Raw genomic sequence first — 21,089 nt, forward strand, 5'->3', positions numbered from 1 at the left:
GCATACAATTTCTCAGGAGGCAGATAAAGGTGATCTGGTATTCTCATCTCTTTAAGAGTTTTCCACATTTTGTTGTGATCCACACAGTCAAAGGCTTTGGCATAGTCAATAAAGCAGAGGTAGATGTTTTTCTGGAACTCTCTTGCTTTTTCGATGGTCCAACGGATGTTGGCAATTTGATCTTTCGTTTCTCTGCCTTTTGTAAATCCAGCTTGAACATCTGGAAGGTCACGGTTCATGTACTGTTGAAGCCTAGCTTGGAGAACTTTTAAGCATTCCTTTCCTAGCATGTGAGATAAGTACAGTTGTGTGGTGTTGTGAACATTCTTTGGCATTGCCTTTCTTTGGGATTGGAATGAACTGACCTTTTCCAGTTCTGTGGCCACTACTGAGTTTTCCAAATTTGCTGGCATACAGAGTGCAGCACTTCCACAGCATCATCTTTCAGGATTTGAAATAGCTCAATTGGAATTTCATCACCTCCACTAGCTTTGTTTGTGTTGATGCTTTGTAAGGCCCACTTGACTTTGCATTCCAGGTTGTCTGGCTGTAGGTGAGTGATCACACCATTGCAGTTATCTGGGTCATGTAATCCCACTTAGAAAACTTTTTTTTTTTTCCCTCAGTGGGGGATAAAAGGTCTGTACCTTTGAATCTTGAAAAACGTGGAAGTTAATCATCTTATAACTTAGAGTTGGCCGTATATGTCTGCACTTTCAACCAACCATGGACTGGGTTGTACTGTAGTATTTTCTTTGAAAAATATCTTCATATTAAGTAGACCCACACAGTTCAAACCCATGTTGTTCAAGGGTCAACTGTACATGAAAATAGTCATGGTAAAGTTACGTTGAGAAAAAAAAGTCCAAATGACATTCAGTAAAGAAGTGTTGGTTTATTAAATAATTTATATCCAAGGAGATAAATATTACACGCTCCCTCCTTGAAATACCAAAAATGAAAAGTACACAGCACCAAGAAAGCTATGGTAACTGACTGAGTATATTACTTGCAAATGATGACTGCAATTCTGCATAAAATTGCCTGGGCATTTGAAGTTAATATACACTGAAGTAATAGGAAATACCATCTTATGATGGTAAGATGATAGTTGATTTTTTTCCTTTTATTTTCCCTACTTTACATGATATGGTATTGCTTTGAAAAACTTAAAATAGTCCTTGGCAAGCCTTATCTCATTCAGCCCTTCAGTCTTCTTGATTCTAGTCATACAGTGTAGAGTACCCATGTGTCTTAGTAACTGTTTATATTATACTCCTTGCTTCTTAGGTACTGCCTTTTTTGTCTCTATTAACTTTGATTATTGCATCATTATATTATTCATTAGGCTGCTTTTCACATCATATTTATTACAGTGGTCAGTTATTTTGGTACTTTAATGTGGATATATATGTAATTATTTCTGCCTTACAGTAGTAAAGTCTCAATTAAATTTTACCATCATATAATGTAATATATATATTCACAGAAAGATTTCAATGAAATGATAAGAAAAGAATGTTTAACTTCTAACAAACACATGTCAAATTAGATTTGGGGGTAAATTTGCTTAAAGAAAACCAACTTGTTCAAGAAAAGAATTTTTAAATTTGCTCCTTCCTTTAATCAGACCCTGGGTTTTCTCTCATGGGCCTCCAAATATCTATTTCTCTCTATTGTATAGAGGATTAATATCTCATTTTCATTTATTTAAAATTTGTTGACTTGTGGGAGTCAGGAACTTTGTATTTGACAGTTCCAATTAAACATTAATCTCAACTAATTGCAATTTGAAGAATTTGCTACTGTGAAATTAAAAAGCTCAGCAGTGAAACTGAAAGAATTTTCTTTGCTTCTCAGTGATAAGTCAAATTATAGAAATGTTGACTGCTATCTAATGCGAAATCTTATTTCCACAAGGAATATTTTCATGCCCAGCCATCAGAAAGAGGGATGACCTTTAATCAGAGAAAAACTGAAGACTGACAACTGCAATTAAATAATCCAGATGACAAAACCCATATGAGTTGATCCTGCTTTGGATCAATCACCTCCAGTGATCAACTGGATCACCTCCAGTTGGCTGGATGTAGAGGTGCAGAACACTGAACTATTTTATGTTTTGAACATGTATTTTTAATTTTCAAACATGAAGAATATCCAAATACTTATCCACATGGAATTATAGTTCCAAAAGATTCTATTTCAAAGCCCCACAAATTCCATTTGCCAAGCAAGTCACAGGACTATGCCCACCATTTATGCTTAGAAACTGTATTCCTTGCACAGATGGGGCAACAAATAGTAAAACACACACACATACCCTTTCACTCCTTCCCCAAGAGAAATTACCCAAGCAACCTTCCAACCACAGCCTAGGCCTCGAAGATCTCCTATCTATATCACATCTCAATATGCCTTCTCTTGTTCCAGAAATGTCTGTGCTCAAAAGGCAAGTAATTCATATACTCAACATACTACAGTGCAACTAAGGCAAGAAAATTGCAATAAAAACTTTCATACTGATAAGAGAAATAGAAACTATTTATAAAATCTAACTTGGCAGATATTTCAAGAAGCTCATATCCTATTCATGGGGAAAGCTGTTGTGTTTTGCCTGGGCCTTCCCAGGTGGCTCAGTGGTACAGAATCTGCCTGCCAATGCAGGAGACCCAGGAAACACAGGTTCGATCCCTGGGGTGGGAAGATCCCCTGGAGGAGGAAATGGCAGCCCACTCCAGTATTCATGCCTGGAGAATCCTGTGGACAGAGCAGCCTGTCAGCCTACAGGCCATGGGTCACAAAGACTCGGACACAACTGAGCAACTAAGCCTAATGCATGCTGAGCAAGCCTCCTGATGATAGCTGCCATCACTGGTTTTCTGATGTCCTTGGCTTTGCTCTGTAGTTGGTCCTTCCTCACTACACACTGTGTCCGTATTTGAATACAGCTCTGGACATTACTTCCTGTGTTCTGGTGTTGACAGCATTGCTCAGCCCACAGGCTTTGGAGAAATTGAAGGTTCTTTTAAATCTTGAGAAATCAGTCTCTTTTATACCAGGCTGGAAACTCATTTGTCAGCGTAATTTCACAAAACCTTAAAGCCTTTTTGTTTTTCTTTTGATTTCAGTAAATTCCACAGGTCAGCTGTCCCATGTATAATTCTTTGGGAAACGTTGATTGTTTCTGAGCTACCTGTAGTTGCCTTGATCTGTGGGATATTCTGGGAGAGGCACAATCTGTCTTCTCCCTGTGCCATTTTATTCAACTTCAAGGATTTACAGAAAATGACCTTAATGAAGAGCTTTTAACAACAGGCTTGAAAGCCACACCACTGGACTGGCCCTTGCCTAAAAGCTCAACCTTAAATAATGTTCATTGCTCAAAGCCACGCTCAGTCTTCTGTCTGAGCACTTGCAAATGAAAATCAGACCCTGGCAGTCACAGAAGTACTTAAATTTCTGTATTACCTTACACAGCTCTTTGAAAATTCAACCAGTCTTTTCTGAACTCATCTTTCCTTTGGGCACTTGTCAAATGCAATAGTAGCAAACAAACAAACAAAAATATTAGCCACATATCTATTCATCTAAAAACCACAAGCTCATTCTGTCCATCATCTGCTTTCCCAGGCATTACAGGAAATAATGTACCAAAGCTTTTGAGACTCCACAAAATGGGCTGTCTTCATTCTCACCTGCAATAAGATTTCTTACCACTTGCATATAAGCACTGGAGCCAATGTCATGTAATTTTAACAGGCTATTTTTGTTTGAAGGACTATACCAGTCAGCCTTAGCTAAGTTTTCCTATGGTAACAAACAAATCCAAAATGTCAGTGGCTTACCACAATAAATATTGATTGTTATTCTACCCATGTGGATCCATCTGGGTCCATAAGGGCTCTGCTCCATAGCCTTCTGATTTCAGAATTCGTGCTGAGAGAATGATGTCAATTTTGGACCTGCTGGCCCCATGACATGAGACACGGCAGGAAAAGACACATGGGAGAAGAGGCATGTTGGGTTCACAAAGCTCTGGATGGTGAGTGGTACATGGAGCTTCTGCTTCTTGGGCAAAGCAAACATCACACATGCCAAGACTGACATTGATGATGTGGGAAGACTGATTCTCTTACAGGGAGGGGCAACTAATATAATTCTTCTGAAGACCACAGCTGTTTTTAACATTCCACAATTAGACGGCTGAAGAGGATCTCTGGGAACTAGTACTTCATTAGCCCTGGAACACTGTGTATTATCACAGTTTCTTTCCTGATGATTCAGTCCCAAGCAATTTCTTAAAGCCGATACTGGCAAACACAAAGGTTTATTTACCACCTCCTGCAACAAATGCATGTATATCAAAACTATTCCCAGGAATAAAGGCTACAATCAAATAAAAGCCCCAAACCACTCTCTTGAGACTGCCTCTATTCCTCTCCTGACTTATTCTTCCACAGTCCAGCTTCACCATCCATGTACATCATTAAAAAGAACATGTACGTCTTCATTAAAAGAGACATCAAGGATAAAATGCCCATGGACAAGTCAGCTATAGTAAGATCAGGGGGTGATATATGAGCGTCACACTGGCCAAATAATTCTATTTTCATGGATGTTATTAGATAAGAAGATCTGGTTTGCTTGACTGCAACAGATTGGATGAAAAATTAAATCTTCAAAGGGGGACTGTGCTCTGTTATTGAATCACCCCTTGGAAAAACAATTTCCATTTTCTTTTTTTAATTTCCAACTGTTTGGCAGTATCTGCAAACACTCTTTTTAACCAGCGAACTAATTATTTTTGCCTCGAAAGTTGGCCGACAGGAGCAGACGCGCTGCCTGGAACCCCATCTGAAGTAGCTGCCGCCATGGGTGATGAACGCACTCACACTGATGGGGGACTGTTTCTCTCAAGAAAACTCTCTTTGTTGTTTGTAACTGTAGCTGAAATCCTCCCAGTCACAGGTGTACCATCAAGGTATCACATTCTCAAACATGCCATAGACCATTAGGTAGGTGGTGTTTCACAACAAAACTGAGATGCCTATGCTCTCTGAACATCAGAAAGCAGTGGAGAGGATATATATATATAAAATAACATAATCACAGCATACATCATGTTTCTATAATATGTAAAATTAAAGCTTAAAACACCAACTTTTTTTTTTGCAAAACAAATAGGAGATATTTATTATGTGAATGTGTAGGAAGGACAGGAGGGACTGTGCAAGGGGCTATATTTTAGTAGACACATTTGCCTGCAAATGTAGGAGACCTGGGTTCGATCCCTAGGTCGGGAAGATTCCCTGGAGAAGGGAATGGCAACCCACTTCAGCATTCTCGCTGGAGAATTCCATGGACAGAGGAGCCTGGCGGGCTATAGCCCTTGGGGTCGCAAAGAGCTGGACACAACTGAGCCACTAACACTTTTTGTTCAAAGAGTCCCAAGAATTTTATCTATTATTTGTTCTATTAATAATCTCACCCAGTCTTGTGGTTTTAAATATTGTGTATTAACACATGATCACCACCAGATTTATATCTCCAGCATTAACTGCCCTTCTGGATGTCTCTATATATCTGATTTCCATTAAAACATCAAGTTTTGATGATACCAATGATACCATGCCCACCCACACACGCCTCCAAGCTGAAACGCATTTGAAGCTACATGGAACAAATGCCCAACTAACACTACAAAAAACAAGCATGTTGTCTATGTAATAGTTTCCTCTCTCCTTATGCTTTTTAGTTGATTTCAAATTTAAAACTTAACTTTTTTATATCAAGTAATGCCATTTGCTAATGAAAAAGAAAATGCTTTTTGTATGCTATCAAATGCTATTTTGAATCTATCTAAAATGTGTCCACTTAAAGAGTACCTTGTCTTCTTTTTGGTTGAGTCCCCATTTTAGTTCTTCTACTTGAAGTCTCAGTTGTTTCACTTTGGCCTCATTTTGATCCACGAGGTTGTTGGCGTGAGTCAGTTCTGCTGTCTTTGCCTGGTACTGTCTGCTTAGCTTGCAGTAAGCATGCTGAAGGTCCAAGAGTTCCTTTCAAAAGAAAACAAGGATCCCATTATTTATAGTTTGCTCTGATAAAATCAGAAGATGGGCAACTTCTTTTGAAGAAACAGAAAAACACTTCAGGAAGAATTCAGATGGGCATCTTTTCATCTGGAACATTTCTGCAGTTAAATATTATGATTGTCATCGTTCAGTCACCAAATTGTGTCCAACTCTTTGTGACCCCATGGACTGCAGCATGCCAGGCTTCCCTGTCCTTCACCATCTCCTGAAGTTTGCTCAAATTCCTGTCCATTGAGTCAGTGACGCCATCCAACTATCTCATCCTCTGTCACCCTCTTCTCATCCTGCCCTCAATCTTTCCTAGCATCAGGGTCTTTTCCATATTTTCTATATTATGATTAGCATATGATGATACGTGGAAGATGTATTTCTGTATGGCTAGAATACAGTGCAACTCTTTATGCACTTGAGTGAATGATCCATTTTTCATGTTATGCAAATTTAGTTTTTATGTATGCTTTCCAAAAGAGGAAATCTTGTACCCATAAATGAAGAATTAGATGTAATAAAAATAAGAACAAGAAGAACTGTTCATCTGATAAATCAGTCTAAGTATTAAAAGTTAGCAGACTATCTGCTTTTAATTATTTCTCTAAGAAAAAAGTTTTAGTGCTGCCATATTCATGCTGAAAGCATGTGAATCTGGCTCAGAGATTTGAAGTAAGGGACCCATCTGGGAAGAAACCAGAGTGAATACGCCATGAAGGAACTGATTCCTAAACAACTTTGTTATAATCAATACTGAAAAGAAATGAATTAACAGGTTACATTAATTGGCCTCAGATTGGAACTAACATAGCTTTTCATTTTTCGTTCAAGTTTGCTGTGCAAAATTAACAAAATTGTTATTGTCGAAAACATCTTTATTAATACTATGAAGAAAAAAAAATAACCTCTAGTTCCTCATAATGTTATAGTACTTTAGGAAAGTCTTAGAACATTTAACTTCCTGAAAATCACTGTCATAGTACTTATAAAAACAATGCATACAAAATACAAATAATATATAATACACATAGAAAAGCACATGAGAGGGCACTAGGTAAAAATGTATGGTCAAACATTTTGGGGACAACTAGGTAGACAAGTGGAGACCTTTATTCATATACTACTACTATTGCTACTACTAATAAAAAAGAATCAGATTTAATAGTTTTAAGAAGCCATGAAGTATTGGAAAACCCTGGAAAAAATTTAGATACTTTCTTTAAATTACCAAATGGGGGAAGGTTTTCTATATACCATCATGAGATCACAGAAAAATAAATTTAATCATAATAGGTATATAGTGTGTGTATAGCTAAAAAAAAATAGCCTGTCCTACACAGAAAATGCTGTAAGAAGGGACAGGTCTCTTCCTAATAAGTTATATGAAGTCTATACCAGTTAACTTGATATAAAATACGGAAGGTCAGAGTTCACAGGAAAGCATACAGAGTATCTTAAACATTGGAAGCCATTCATCCTCACCCAAAACTCGGGAAACTCCTTTCCAATTTCTTTTTTTTTTTTTTTTCCATTTATTTTTATTAGTTGGAGGCTAGTTACTTTTCTGTAACATACTAACAAGACAAAATTATAGAAATGGAGGAGAGATTCATGGCTGCCGGGGATCAAGGGTGGAGGGGAGGGGAGTTTCAGGGGAGCAGGGGGTGTGGTGAGGGCAGATCAGGGATCCTTGTCTTGATGAAAAGTTCTGTGTTTTGACTGTATTGATGTCGATATCCTGACTGTAATATCTGACCATAGTTTTGTAAGGTGATACCATGGGGGGAATCTAGAGAAAATACACACAGATCGCTCCATACTATCTCTTAAGTGAGTGCATGCTAAGATGTTTCAGTCATGTCTGACTCTTCGTGACCCCATGGACTGCAGCACGCCAGACTTCCCTATCCTTCACCATCTTCCAGAGTTTGCCCAACCTCATGTCCATTGCGTTGGTGATGCCATCCAACCATCTCATCCTCTGTCACCCCCTTCTCCTGCACTCAGTCTACAATTATCAAAAAAAAAAAAAAGTATAATGAAACGGAACATGTGAAGATGCTATTCCTCATGTCTTCAGACTGGCAGGATTAAGTGTGATAAGACAACCTGTTGGTAAAATGTCAAGAAATCATGATTCATTAATGGAAAAATGTTGCCAAATTCTTTAAACGGAAAAATGTATGTAAACCCCAGCCCAGCCATTCTGCTTCCAAGAATGTGTTCTACAGATAGACAACACGGCTGGGTGAAATGCTGTGCCCATGTGGGTATATAGTACGGCATTCTTTTTATGTTAATAGTGAATGATTAGAAACTAACGTCATATCATCATATAGAGCTGATTAAATAAAAAGCCATTAAGCCATTAAATATAATATGGCAGCCTTTTGTATATGGACATGATATCTCCAAATATTCTATTAAGGAAAACACAAAAGAGTGTGAAGCACGTGTTATTACAGGGAAGAAAAGCGGGTGTGAAGTGAACTGTGTTATGACACCATTTATTACTGGCGGCCTCTCAGCCTCTATGAGATTCAGAACTCCAACTAGAACAGGGGCAAGTCCTGCAGAGGTGGGAAGAGGGTGTGGACTGGAGGGCAGGACCTGGGGAGAAAGTCCCGACCAATCTCAGGAACAGGCAGAGAAGGGCTCCATGCCAGCCAGTCACCCATCACACCTCCCGGTGTCCCCTGACAATGTGAATAGCAGACAGCTGAGAGACTCCTGGAGTCCTGCTGCTGTCCTGCAGGCCCTGGCCCCTCACAGGAGGCAGAATCACAAGCAGTGATATTTAAACCTCAGCAATGCCGACGGGCAGCTGGAAACAGACCTCGGCAGGTAGCTGGACGCTGCTGACAAGGCAGACCACAGTCCCTTCCCCTGCCCCACCGTGACGGTGCAGCTTTGGTTCACAGCAGTGATTTGTCAAATGATACCCCAAACCACAGTTATTAATAGGATGCAAACAGACTTCTCCTTTCTTCTTTTCCGAATACAACTTCCCAATGCCAAATTATATACCTGATGCTTTCACATTGAGATATGCAACAGGGAACACAGTTCTATTATTTGGAATAAAAATGGAGCATTTAATGAAAGATTTTCTTGATCCGTCACAAACATAAAGAATCTGCCACAAAAATAATGCAGAGCTTAATGGAAGAGTTGTCACAAATTTGTAAAAGGATGACTTTTTCTCAGGAATTATGCACCTAGTTGCAACTTCCTAAATACCTTTGCAATTTAGTAAAACTATTTCTCCATCCATGCTGTGGGTTTAGGCTTGTACAGTTCCCTTAATTTGGTTTACATGGAATTAAGTAAACATAAGTGGCTTCTCAGGTGGTACTAGTGGTAAAGAATCTGCCTGCCAATGCAGGAGACTTAAGAGACATGGGTTCGATCCCTGGGTCAGGAAGATCCCCTGGAGGAGGAAATGGCAACCTGCTCCAGTGTTCTTGCCTGGAAAATTCCATGGACAGAGGAGCCTGGTGGTCTACAGTCTGGGGGTCACAAAGAGTCAGATAGAACTGAAGTGATTTAGCACGCACAAGTAAATATAAACAACCTTGGAGATGTGCATATAGGAAGAAAGGAAAGAAAAACTTTGCTGTTTGGCAATATAAATTCCCCCCAAGCATGTGTCATCCTTGTAGGTAGATCCGTGGCCTTTGCGCTCCACTGTGAGGCCATTTTCTCAGGAAAGATCACCTTATTCTCAGACCCATGAGGTGGGTGTGTTAGTCAATGTCTATACCCTGTGAGTGGTCCCCAAGCCTGCAGCATGGGAACGCCATCCAAGATTTACTTAATTATTCACAGAAGCTCAGGACTTGGGACCCAGCAACACTGGGTTTGACAAGCCCTCCAGATGTTTATGACTCAACATAAAGTTTGAGGACTGCTTGTATATGCCAATTGTAGTAAGCTTTACTCTTAACAGTAATTGTTTTAGAAAAGTAGACAAAATGTAAGTGAGCAATGAAATGTGAGCAGTCTCCTCAGATGGGAAGAGGTGATGTAGAATTTTTAGCACTTAGAAGGAAGATACATGCCTGGAGGTACAACAGTCTGGGCCAGTAGGAGAATCCTGCTTACAGCTGAGGTTGAGCAAACCTGGCCTGGCCTGGGCACATTTGTTATGGGGAAATATATCAAATGGTATCTACAGTCAAAATATTTAAATTATGTTCATAGGACACATTTTACTTTCTGTTCTAAAAAAGATGAAAACTGAATTTCACTTTGGGAGAAAAATATTTCATTATTAAAGATATTTTTTAAAAATCAGTTTAAAAATACAAATATAAAAATAAGTTGAGGGTGACAGTATGCTCAGTCAGGTCTGACTCTTTATGATTCCATGGACTGTAACCCACCAGGATCCTCTATCCATGGAATTTTCCAGGCAAGAACCCTGGAGTGGGTTGCCGTTTCATCCTCTAGGAGATCTTCCCCACCCAGGGATTGAATCCAAGCCTCTTGCATCCCCTGCATTAGCAGGTGGATTCTTTACCATTACATCACCTGGGAAACCCAACTCCTAGACTATTTACTTAGGGTGAAAGACTTTACCTGCCTCCCGAGAAATTGTATGCAGGTCAAGAAGCAACAGTTAGAACTGGACATGGAACAACAGACTGGTTCCAAATTGGGAAAAGAGTACATCAAGGCTGTATATTGTCACCCTGCTTATTTAACTTGTATGCAGAGTACATCACTTGAAATACCAGGCTGGATGAAGCACAAGCTGGAATCAAGATTGCCAGGAGAAATATCAATAACCTCAGACATGCAGATGACACCAGCCTTATGGCAGAAAGTGAGGAGGAACTGAAGATCCTCTTGAGGAAAGTGAAAGAGGAGAGTGAAAAAGTTGGCTTAAAGCTCAACATTCAAAAAGCTAAGATCATGGCATCTGTTTCCATCACTTCATGGCAAATAGATGGGGAAACAATGGAAACAGTGACAGACTTTATATTTTGGGGCTCCAAAATCACTGCAGATGGTGATTGCAGCCATGAAATTAAAAGATGCTTGCTCCTTGCAAGAAAAGCTATGACCAACCCAGACAGCATACTAAAAATGGAGACATTACTTTGCTGACATAGGTCCGTCTAGTCAAAGCTATGGTTTTTCCAGTAGTCATGTATGGATGTGAGAGTTGGACCATAAAGAAAGCTGAGTGCCGAGAATCGATGCTTTTGAACTGTGGTGTTGGAGAAGACTCTTGAGAGTCCCTTGGACTGCAAGGAGATCCAATCCATCCTAAAGCAAATCAGTCCTGAATATTCATTGGAAGGACTGATGCTGAAGCTGAAACTCCAATACTTTGGCCACCTGATGTGAAGAACCGACCCATTGGAAAAGACCTTGATGCTGGGAAAGATTGAAGGCAGGAGGAGAAGGGGATGATAGAAGATGAGATGGTTGGATGTCATTACTGACTCAATGAACATGCGTTTGAGTAAACTCTGGGATCTGGTGATGGACCGGGAAGCCTAGCGTGCTGCAGTCCATGGGGTCTGAAAGATTCAGACAGGACTGAGAGACTGAACTGACTGATCAGGTATTATCACTAAATTCTTCACATACTTTCTCCTTTTCATATTCTCCCTATTCAGTTTCTGAGAGGCTATGCAAATTGCCTATGACTAAACTAGCTATAACCATTCCTTGCTCTTTTCATTGTTTCAAAACAGTATCTCAGCTGTGTGGCATTAATCTTGTTGTCAGGCCTTATCTCCTAAGACTTCACAAATTCTTTGACATTTAATTCCATTAATTCATCACCTCCCCCATTTTACTTTCTGGAGAGAAACTGATTTCTTCTGTAATTTTCAAAGCTATGACCTTCGCTGCTATAGACTCATACTTTTTTTTTTTTCTCGAGATGAGAGTCTCCTACTACCAGTTCTCTCTGTATATATGAAGGCGCTCAGGATCACAAACCATATAATCCCACGCATGTGTTGTGTTTGATGCTTTTATCTGAAATCTCAGTTTCCCCTGTGGTTGCTGACAGGCCTTCAGTTGGAAGGCATCCAAATGGATATTCATTTAAAAAGTTAATAAAATGCAAATTAAAAGAATAAGTCACTAATAAAGATCCATATGGACTTTTAGAGCAAGCTTATTCTAATATATTTTTAAAGGTAGAAATACATAAAAATCTAATGTGATATATTCATATTTTATTTTGGCAAGGAAAATTCTGAATAGAAATTAAACATATGTAAAAATATACAATACTAGAGAATATTTGTCAGTATGTAATCCTCCATAAAGCCAAAGCTATAAAACTGAACAGTAAATAATTCATGCTCATTTTTTAAGTCGATATGATTAATAATGTTGGGTCTCAATACAGAAAATAAGCATACACAATATGTTTGTATACATATATTTTTGATAGGGTAACATTAGTTCCTCAAATAGATTGACTCTATTTCTAACAGTGTGAAAAATTTGATAGCAAGTTTAAAAGTGACTTATAAAATCATGTATTAGTTTCTGCTCTTGTAAGTAAGGATATATTGCTTTCTGAAAGTGAGGTGTTAGTTGCTCAGTTATGTCAGACTCTTTACGACCCCATGGATTGTAGCCTGCCAGGATCCTCTTGTTCATTGATTTTTCCAGGCAAGAATACGGGAGTGGGTAGCCACTCCCACTGAGAAGAACCAGGGGAGAAGAACCAGGAAGAACCAGGGGCTCTTCCCGACCCAGCGATCAAACCCACGTCTCCTGCATGGCAGGCAGATTCTTTACCGTCTGAGCCACCAGAGAAGCCCATGGTGCTTTCTGCCTAGCATTAACATTGTAGTTAATACGTGAAGTGTTGAAGTTTAACTGATTTCTATTTTTAAGATTTTCTTTTTAATGTGGGCCATCTATAAAGTCTTTATCGAATTTGTTACAATATTGCTTCTGTTTAAGTTTTGTTTTTTTTGCCATGAGGTATGTGGGATCTTAGTTCCCTGACTAGGGAACCCACGCCTGCTGCATTGGAAGGTGAAGTTCTAACCACTGTACCACCAGGGAAGTCCCTGAAGTTTAACCGATTTTGATTGTGCCAAGCTGGCAGAATTAAAATGCATTTTCTTATAATATTAAATAACAAGTGAAAGGCTGGTAAAATGTATCAAATAAGCTCATTTGCATGCATAGATTTGAAGGAAAAACAAAATGACATTGGCAAAATTTTAAATTATCATGTTATTTTGTTCAATTTTTTAAAATAATCATAGAAAACTAGAAAATTTTGGCATCTGTAATTTCAAACATGCATAACAATAATGTATTGATATGTAGAGAACTTGAAATTCACAGTATATGATTCAACTATATTTAAAAGAGAGAAGCACTTAGAAAATTGGAAATAACTTGCTCATGGTCTGTTGATAGCCTTGTTAGACTCCAGCTGTGAGTAATAATGCTATCAACAAGAGCAGATTCTCTCTTCTCAAAAGTTGACTCAGACACATTGGATGGTTATTACAATCAAATCCATGTACTTGAATAAAGAATTCACATGCTCATCCAAATTAAGTACATTATAAAAATATCTTGCACCACCTGCTTATTAGGATAAATGTCAGTATCTATTTATATCTTCAATTCTGACCTCAAGAAGTACAGAAACCAAAAGAATGTATATTTATGCAGAATTCAGTGTTATTCATAAACATGTATGATGTTTGGTGACCGATAACACGTGTAAAATGAGAACATTTTTGTGGTCTTAAGTGGCATCTTTAGAGGACTCACTTAATATCTGATAATATCTTTATCTAATATAAATAGAGTGGTTTTAGTGCTCACTGTAGAATTGACACAGTATCAGTCATTCATTCAATGCACATTTACTGTCTACCATGGGCCAACGACTGGCTTCTACATCCATGCATAAATGTAAACAAGGCAGACACAATCTTTAACCTCACAGATGTTAGAATCCAACAGAAATAATAGGTAGAGACAATCAAACAAGCAAATTTTCCCATTATGACAAGTACTAAGAGATAAGCCAATAAGTGGATAGGAGGGAGTGATTTATGAAAGGTGGTTGAGAAGCAGGGAAGACCTGGGGTGAGAGAATGCTGTCTGGGCCCTCCAGGGCCACCTTCAGGCAGGAGGATGGATTCCACCAGTTACTGGAAATGTCTAATCACTGCCCTTTCCCATTGGCTGTAAGAAGCCTCCTTGCTAACCCTCATCCCCTTCCCGGGGCAGCCTAGTCATTTGAGAGCATGAAGGAGCTACTCTTCTCACCTTAGTTTGGTAGCTCCAGAGATCGATGCGCTTCCAGTTGACTCAGATGGTAAAGAATCTGCCTGCAATGCAAGAGACCCGGGTTCGATCCCTGGGTCGGGAAGGTCTCCTGGAGAAGGGAATGGCAACCCACTCCCGTATTCTTGCCTGGGAAATCCCATGGACAGAGGAGCCTGGTGGGCTCCAGTCCATGACATCGCTGACGCAATGGACACGAGTTTGGGAAGATAGTGAAGGACAAGCATGCTGCAGTCCATGGGGTTGCAAAGAGTCAGACACAAGTTAATGACTGAACAACCGCCACCAAAGATCTACCCCAGCTTCAGAGGTGCCCAGAGGTACTACTGTTATCACTTTACGCTGGCCCTCGTTCTCTCAGCCCTTTGCCACTGGTCTCTTTCTCCATAGGTGCTGTCCTCCCTAATAAACTTCCTATAGTTTGTTATCTGTCTCAGAATCTGCCTTCCAGCTGGCACAAACGCCAACACTCATTTTCCTATGTCTGTCACTTGGGGAGATATGACTATAGTCAAAATACTGTATTATATACTTCAAGGTTGCTAAGAGACTAGATATTAAATTTTCTCACCACAAAAACTAAACAATTATGTAATATAATGTTTGTGTTAATTAACACTATGGTGGTAATCATATTGCAATATATAAATGCATAAAATCAACACATTAATACCCCTTAAACATGTGAAATTATTAAGTCAATTTTATCTCAATAAAAACTACTCTTTCTACAAAAAAAAGAAGTATAATACAAACACCATGGATGGAAAATAAATTATGGAAACTTTCATGAGAAAGTTATACAAAAAGTGTGCAAAGTCACAATATAGTAGCTACATGTGACATCAGTCTTTTTTTTTTTTTTTAATTTTTATTTATTTATTTTTTTGTCATACATTGATATGAATCAGCCATAGATTTACACGTATTCCCCATCCCGATCCCCCCTCCCACCTCCCTCTCCACCCGATTCCTCTGGGTCTTCCCAGTGCACCAGGCCCGAGCATTTGTCTCATGCATCCCACCTGGGCTGGTGATCTGTTTCACCATAAATAGTATACATGCTGTTCTTTCGAAATATCCCACCCTCACATTCTCCCACAGAGTTCAAAAGTCTGTTCTGTATTTCTGTGTCTCTTTTTCCATTTTGCATATAGGGTTATCGTTACCTTCTTTCTAAATTCCATATATATGTGTTAGTATGCTGTAATGTTCTTTATCTTTCTGGCTTACTTCACTCTGTATAAGGGGCTCCAGTTTCATCCCTCTCATTAGGACTGATTCAAATGAATTCTTTTTAATGGCTGAGTAATATTCCATGGTGTATATGTACCACAGCTTCCTTATCCATTCATCTGCTGATGGGCATCTAGGTTGCTTCCATGTCCTGGCTATTATAAACAGTGCTGCAATGAACATTGGGGTGCACGTGTCTCTTTCAGATCTGGTTTCCTCAGTGTGTATGCCCAGAAGTGGGATTGCTGGGTCATATGGCAGTTCTATTTCCAGTTTTTTATTTTGTATGTATAGATGTGTGTGTGTGAGGGCCACAGGTTGAAAATCAAACATTGGAGTTTGTGTGAATTCAGTGCCATTAGTGCTTATTCAGTACGACAGATAACTAAGCAACTAATCAAAAAAAATGTTTGCTGAACATCTACTAATCTCTTAAATAGTCATGTCAATATTCCCAATAATATTCAATTTTTTTAGAAAATATAAAAAAGCTTCATTAACTTTGATTTCTTTTTAACTCCCAGTTTCCTCATCTGTAAAATGCATACAAAAGCAATTTCACAGAACTGTAACCTTTAAATGACACAATACATGTAAGTCATTTGTGAAACATTAAATATAACAGGATAGGAAGACAAACTGGCTAGGCTATGTTAGTTAATTATCAAATGAAATAATAAGGCGAGGTGTCAGTAATGCAGAGGGAACAGAACAACTCAGCGATTGCCACCAGAGGTTGGGTTCTTTTCACCTTTCTGCTCGGTCACCCTTAGCTCCTGTGTGGACTTTGTTCTTAAGCTTTATGTATTATAATCCCAAAATATCTGTTGAATCTTGCTGGGAAGGAAATAGGAAGAGAAGAAACAAGGATAAAAGTGGTTTTCTCCAAGTGAAATTTTGCCTTTTTTTATTGACAGGGCAACCTCTCAATGCTGGGTTATAGGGGGAGGGAAATGACCAAAAAAATTTGCACAAAAATACTAAGCAGAATAAAAATATAAAAATATATTCAAAGTATATTGTAAACAAACTGAAAAACAAAAAAAAAAAGCTAGGAGAGATTATTGAAGCACGGACAGATAGTGGGAAATAAAAACAAACTGAAAAACAAAAAAAAAAGCTAGGAGAGATTATTGAAGCACGGACAGATAGTGGGAAATAAAAACATATAAAGAAATGAACAGTAGACTTATAATCTGCAGCAACAAGAAACTTTATTACAATAAATACAATAATGTCTTCAGTTGCTGAGTAACCTAGAATTTTAAATCCAGCTAAACTAATATGTGAGAGGCAGGGAAAAATCAATTTAATTTTAGGCAGAGACAGGGTTTTCCATCCACATTTTCTTGATGAAAGAACTCAGACAGGATGTTCTTTGGGAATTTATCTTTTCACAGTTCTTGGAATTCATCAAATCCTTTCCTGTCTCAGAGTATTCAGAGACGCTTTTCCTTTTGCCTACAAAGAGCTTTTGCAACTCCATACTCACCCACCTCCTAATTATCATTCAGGTCCCAGTTTAAATATGATTTACTCTGAAATGCTTTCTTGATTACCCAAATGTGAATAATGACTGGCAGTATTATTTTCACTTATTGTTCATTTCCTTTGTAGTTTTTATTGCATGTTGAAACTTATACCTGTTTTTGCATTTACTTAAGATTCTTTTATCCTATAGGTAGTCCCTGGTGGATCAGGCAGTAAAGAAGCTGCCTGTAATGCAGGAGGCCTGGGTTCCATCCCTGAGTTAGGAAGATTCCCTGGAGGAGGAAATGTCAACCCACTACAGTATTCTTGCCTGGAGAATCCCATGGACAGATAAACTTGGTGGGTTACAGTCCATGGTGTTGCAAAGAGTCGGACATGACTGAGCAACTAACACACATAGTCAATGTATATTTAATGCACCTATCTACGTAGAGAAGAAACAATTTAGAGTCAGGTGGGAAGGTGAAAATTAATTAGTTGTCAGGTCAACAGAAAATTGGAGCTTTAACTGTAAAATTTTGGAAATAATGAAATACAGTACAAACTTTAGAGAGATAGTCAAAGCTGTTACTAACAGAAATATATGATCTTAATTTAACTACAAAAAGATAAATATATATACACACACATATAAAAGGTGTGCTTTGTTTATAAAGAGCAATCAATTCAAACTGTTGGATACAACATATCAAATTATCTGAGGAAAATTGGAGGAATGAATTATTAAGAATAAAAATACTCTATTACAAAAAAAATACAAAAAAATAGATTAAGGAATAATTAGCATATTGGAAAACAAGCAGAATATTACAGAACAACTATGAGCTAACCTAAAGAAAATTTAAGAAACACCACCTTGGGAATATTCAAAATTGGAAATGAACTGGTATATATATCAGATTAGTAAAAACAGGAGTTATTTTGTTAAGCCTTGCCTTTCAGTGGGACACCGAGATTAAAGTCTGCCTGCTAAAACGTGGAAGGATGCGGTTTCTATCTCTTCTAGCTCTAAAAAGGAGACACCCCATGGGAACTTCCTTACCTAAGTACCTGGAACTGAAGGGCTATAAAATAATGAAGCTAAAAAGCTGACAATTACAGATCTCTGAGTCACTACATGGAGAAGACACACCACAGAGAGCCTCCTGACTTCACTGGATTAAGAAAAGAGCAAAAAGTAGGCTTGTATCAGTGGCAGAGATCTGGACAGTTGTCATGTTCTGTCCTGACTAACGCATGAACGCGTGCTCAGTCGTGTCCGACTCTTTTCGACTCCTTGGACTGTAGCCCACCAGGCTCCTCTGTCCATGGGAGTCTCCAGGCAGGAACACTGGAGCAGGTTGCCATTTTCTTCGCCAGAGGGTCTTCCCAACCCAGGGATCAAACCCACGTCTCCTGCTTCTCCTGCAATGGCAGGCAGATTCTTACTGCGGAGCCACCTGGGAAGCCCCATCCTTACCAACAGTCTAGCACCATAATATTAAGTGAAACCAACTGACATCTTTAAAAAAATTTGGACTTAATTCACTGGCAGTTTTAGTGCACATCAAAAGGTACTAGGCTTTTAGTCATTTTTAAATTGACTCATTCTGCAAAAGAAAAAAAATGTCTCTCAGATACACCATCAGGGTTATTAGGATAGGGCTTTTTCTTTTTGTGGTCTTTCCCTTTTAACTGTATACTCCATTGATTATCTGAAGAGTATAAAATAGTGTCTGGAACAAGGAAGGTGCTCAGCAAATGATAAATGAGTGTATGAACAGATGAATATATTTACAATGTCTCATTGATTGATGAAGCAAACAACAAAATGTGTTTATGATTCTAGACTGTACGCAGGCTGGATTGTACAGTGCAGGGGAAAAGAAAGAGGTTTCCTCTCAGACGGTGTGAGGCAAGTCAGAGGCAGTTAGGTGGTGTCTATCAAATCTGAAGAGGGTTATACACAGCTGGCCCCAGGCCAAGTGAAAAGAAATCGAAGAAGCAGAAATGAATGTGAAGAGCCCAGTCAGAAGGCGTCTCAGCTAATCTAAGAGGTGACTCGGATCATCCCCCTCAGGTTATGTCAATGTATTTTTATTTGGTTTGGCATAAGGATAGCGGCCAATAACCACTCAGGACCTGCAGGAATGAACCAACGAAGGAGACTAACGGAAGCACAGCGGCTCTGTTCCTTACAGCGGGCTTCCCAGGGCTCAGTAGAAAAGAATCTGCCTGCAACGCAGGAGATGCCAGTTCAATCCCTGGGTCAGGAACATCCCCTGGAGGAGGAAATGGCAACCCACCCCAGGATTCTTGCCTGGAGAATCCCATGGGCAGAGGAGCCTGGCAGGCTACAGTCCAGGGGGGAAGAAAAGGAGTCAGACATGTCTGAGTGCCTAAACAACAGTGGTGACAGGTAATTATTTCCCTTTAGCCAGAGAACCAAATCAAGGAGAAAGCAACAAGAAAAAAAACATCAAGATATTCTATCTGGCAAAAGTAAGGCCTCTGTATTGGTGTTCAAATGTACCTAGAAAAGTTGCAGAGAAAAACTGTAGGACCTAGTCAGTAAGAATATACTTATATTTATATCACCTTTATGTATGTGTTTGTATGTGTGCATCCTGAGTATATCTCTAATGTAACTCATATGCAGACAAAATTAGTTCTTATGACATTGGCTGAATAAAAATGTCTCCTTAGACTCATTTTCTCTTAATAGCAGGTGCTAATCACCAATTCAATCTACACATAATAAGGTTTTCTAATAGTTGGCAATATATTATAATCTCTATTACAACATATCCTGACTTTGTGATATTTAAATATTTCCAAAGAATTGCAAATATGACTGTTTAAACCCTAGAGTTAAACCATAAGTTACAAATATAATTTAGTAGGCATACAGCATTTCGTGTCTCTAGAGAACATACAGATATTAAGTTAAACCCTTAATGGTTAGTCACCAAAACCGTAGATGGGATCAGAAGTTCTTTTTCTATTTTACAGGCCCCCATGGGGAAATAAAAGGAGAGATCACTGACTCACCCTCAGTGGGGAATGCTCACTCCCACACAGTTTTTTCTTAAAGCCGTGCACACTTAGCTAAGTAATGCTTTATAACCAAGTATCCAACCTTCTCTCTACCCACACTGAGAGCCCTGTAATTGCACAAAGCCACAAATGTTCAGAGAAAATACTTTCCTGTGGAAAATGCTTAATTTCATTCGATAAATCAGGCTTTCTCCAAGTCCTCTGTGCAGCCCTTTTATATGAAAATGGCTCTGCACAAACTCTCTGGATAGATAAGGCTATTGCTTTTGCTCATAATTCTAGAGAAATAAATTATTTAAATAAAATAAATAGACTTGTGTTTTGAGATTTACAGACCCAATAGCCAAACAACTCCTTTCATTTGTGTAAGAGAAAGAGCATAAGGAGTCAATAATGGAGAGAAAAAGGAGAGATCAGAAAGGCCAGGAGACCGACGGGAATTCGCTGTAAGGCTCAGGAAACTCAAACAGGGGCTCAGTGTCAACCTGGAGGGGTGGGGTGGGGAGGGGGGCGGAGGGGATATATGTGTACCTGTGGCTGATGCATGCTGAGGTTTGACAGAAAACAGCAAAATTCTGTAAAGCCATTATCCTTCAATAAAATAAATAAAAAGACAGATGCAGGGAGTCAGAGTCAGTAGTGGATGTGACAACAGAAGCCACACAGGCAGATACCAGGGAGGGGCCACAGTCAAGAAACAGAGGCATCTCTAGAAGAGGAAAGGACAAGGAAGCAGGTTCTCCCTAGAGCCTTCCGGAGGGACTCAGTCCCCCTGGCACCTGATTTTAGCCCTAAAGATGCATTTTTGGACGGTAAGAGGAAATCTGCTTTCAGTCACTCAGTTTGTAGTGATTTGTTGCAGCAGCAGTTAACACAACACTGTAAATCAACTATACCTCAATAAAATAAGTTACAAAAAAAAGGCCAGGAGTGTTCATAAAAATTAAT

At 39.0% G+C, this 21,089-nt stretch overlaps 1 protein-coding gene across 4 annotated transcripts in view; it reads right to left on the minus strand.

Moving 5' to 3' along the window:
• Window positions 1–21,089, minus strand: part of CCDC102B (coiled-coil domain containing 102B) — a 268,433-nt gene that overhangs the window by 59,848 nt on the left and 187,496 nt on the right. For 2 of the 4 annotated variants that reach the window (XM_043444140.1, XM_043444141.1), the window contains 2 exons: window positions 5,889–6,059; window positions 3,638–4,344 (listed from right to left, as the gene is read on the minus strand). In XM_043444140.1, coding sequence (XP_043300075.1) covers window positions 3,928–4,344; window positions 5,889–6,059 — 588 coding nt within the window. In that variant the 3' untranslated portion in view covers window positions 3,638–3,927. Of the gene's footprint in view, window positions 1–3,637; window positions 4,345–5,888; window positions 6,060–21,089 lie in introns of those variants that run through there. The other 2 variants (XM_043444143.1, XM_043444142.1) reach the window with 1 other exon arrangement.

Source organism: Cervus canadensis, chromosome 23, assembly GCF_019320065.1.
Source record: "Cervus canadensis isolate Bull #8, Minnesota chromosome 23, ASM1932006v1, whole genome shotgun sequence".
NCBI classification, from domain to species: Eukaryota; Metazoa; Chordata; class Mammalia; order Artiodactyla; family Cervidae; genus Cervus; species Cervus canadensis.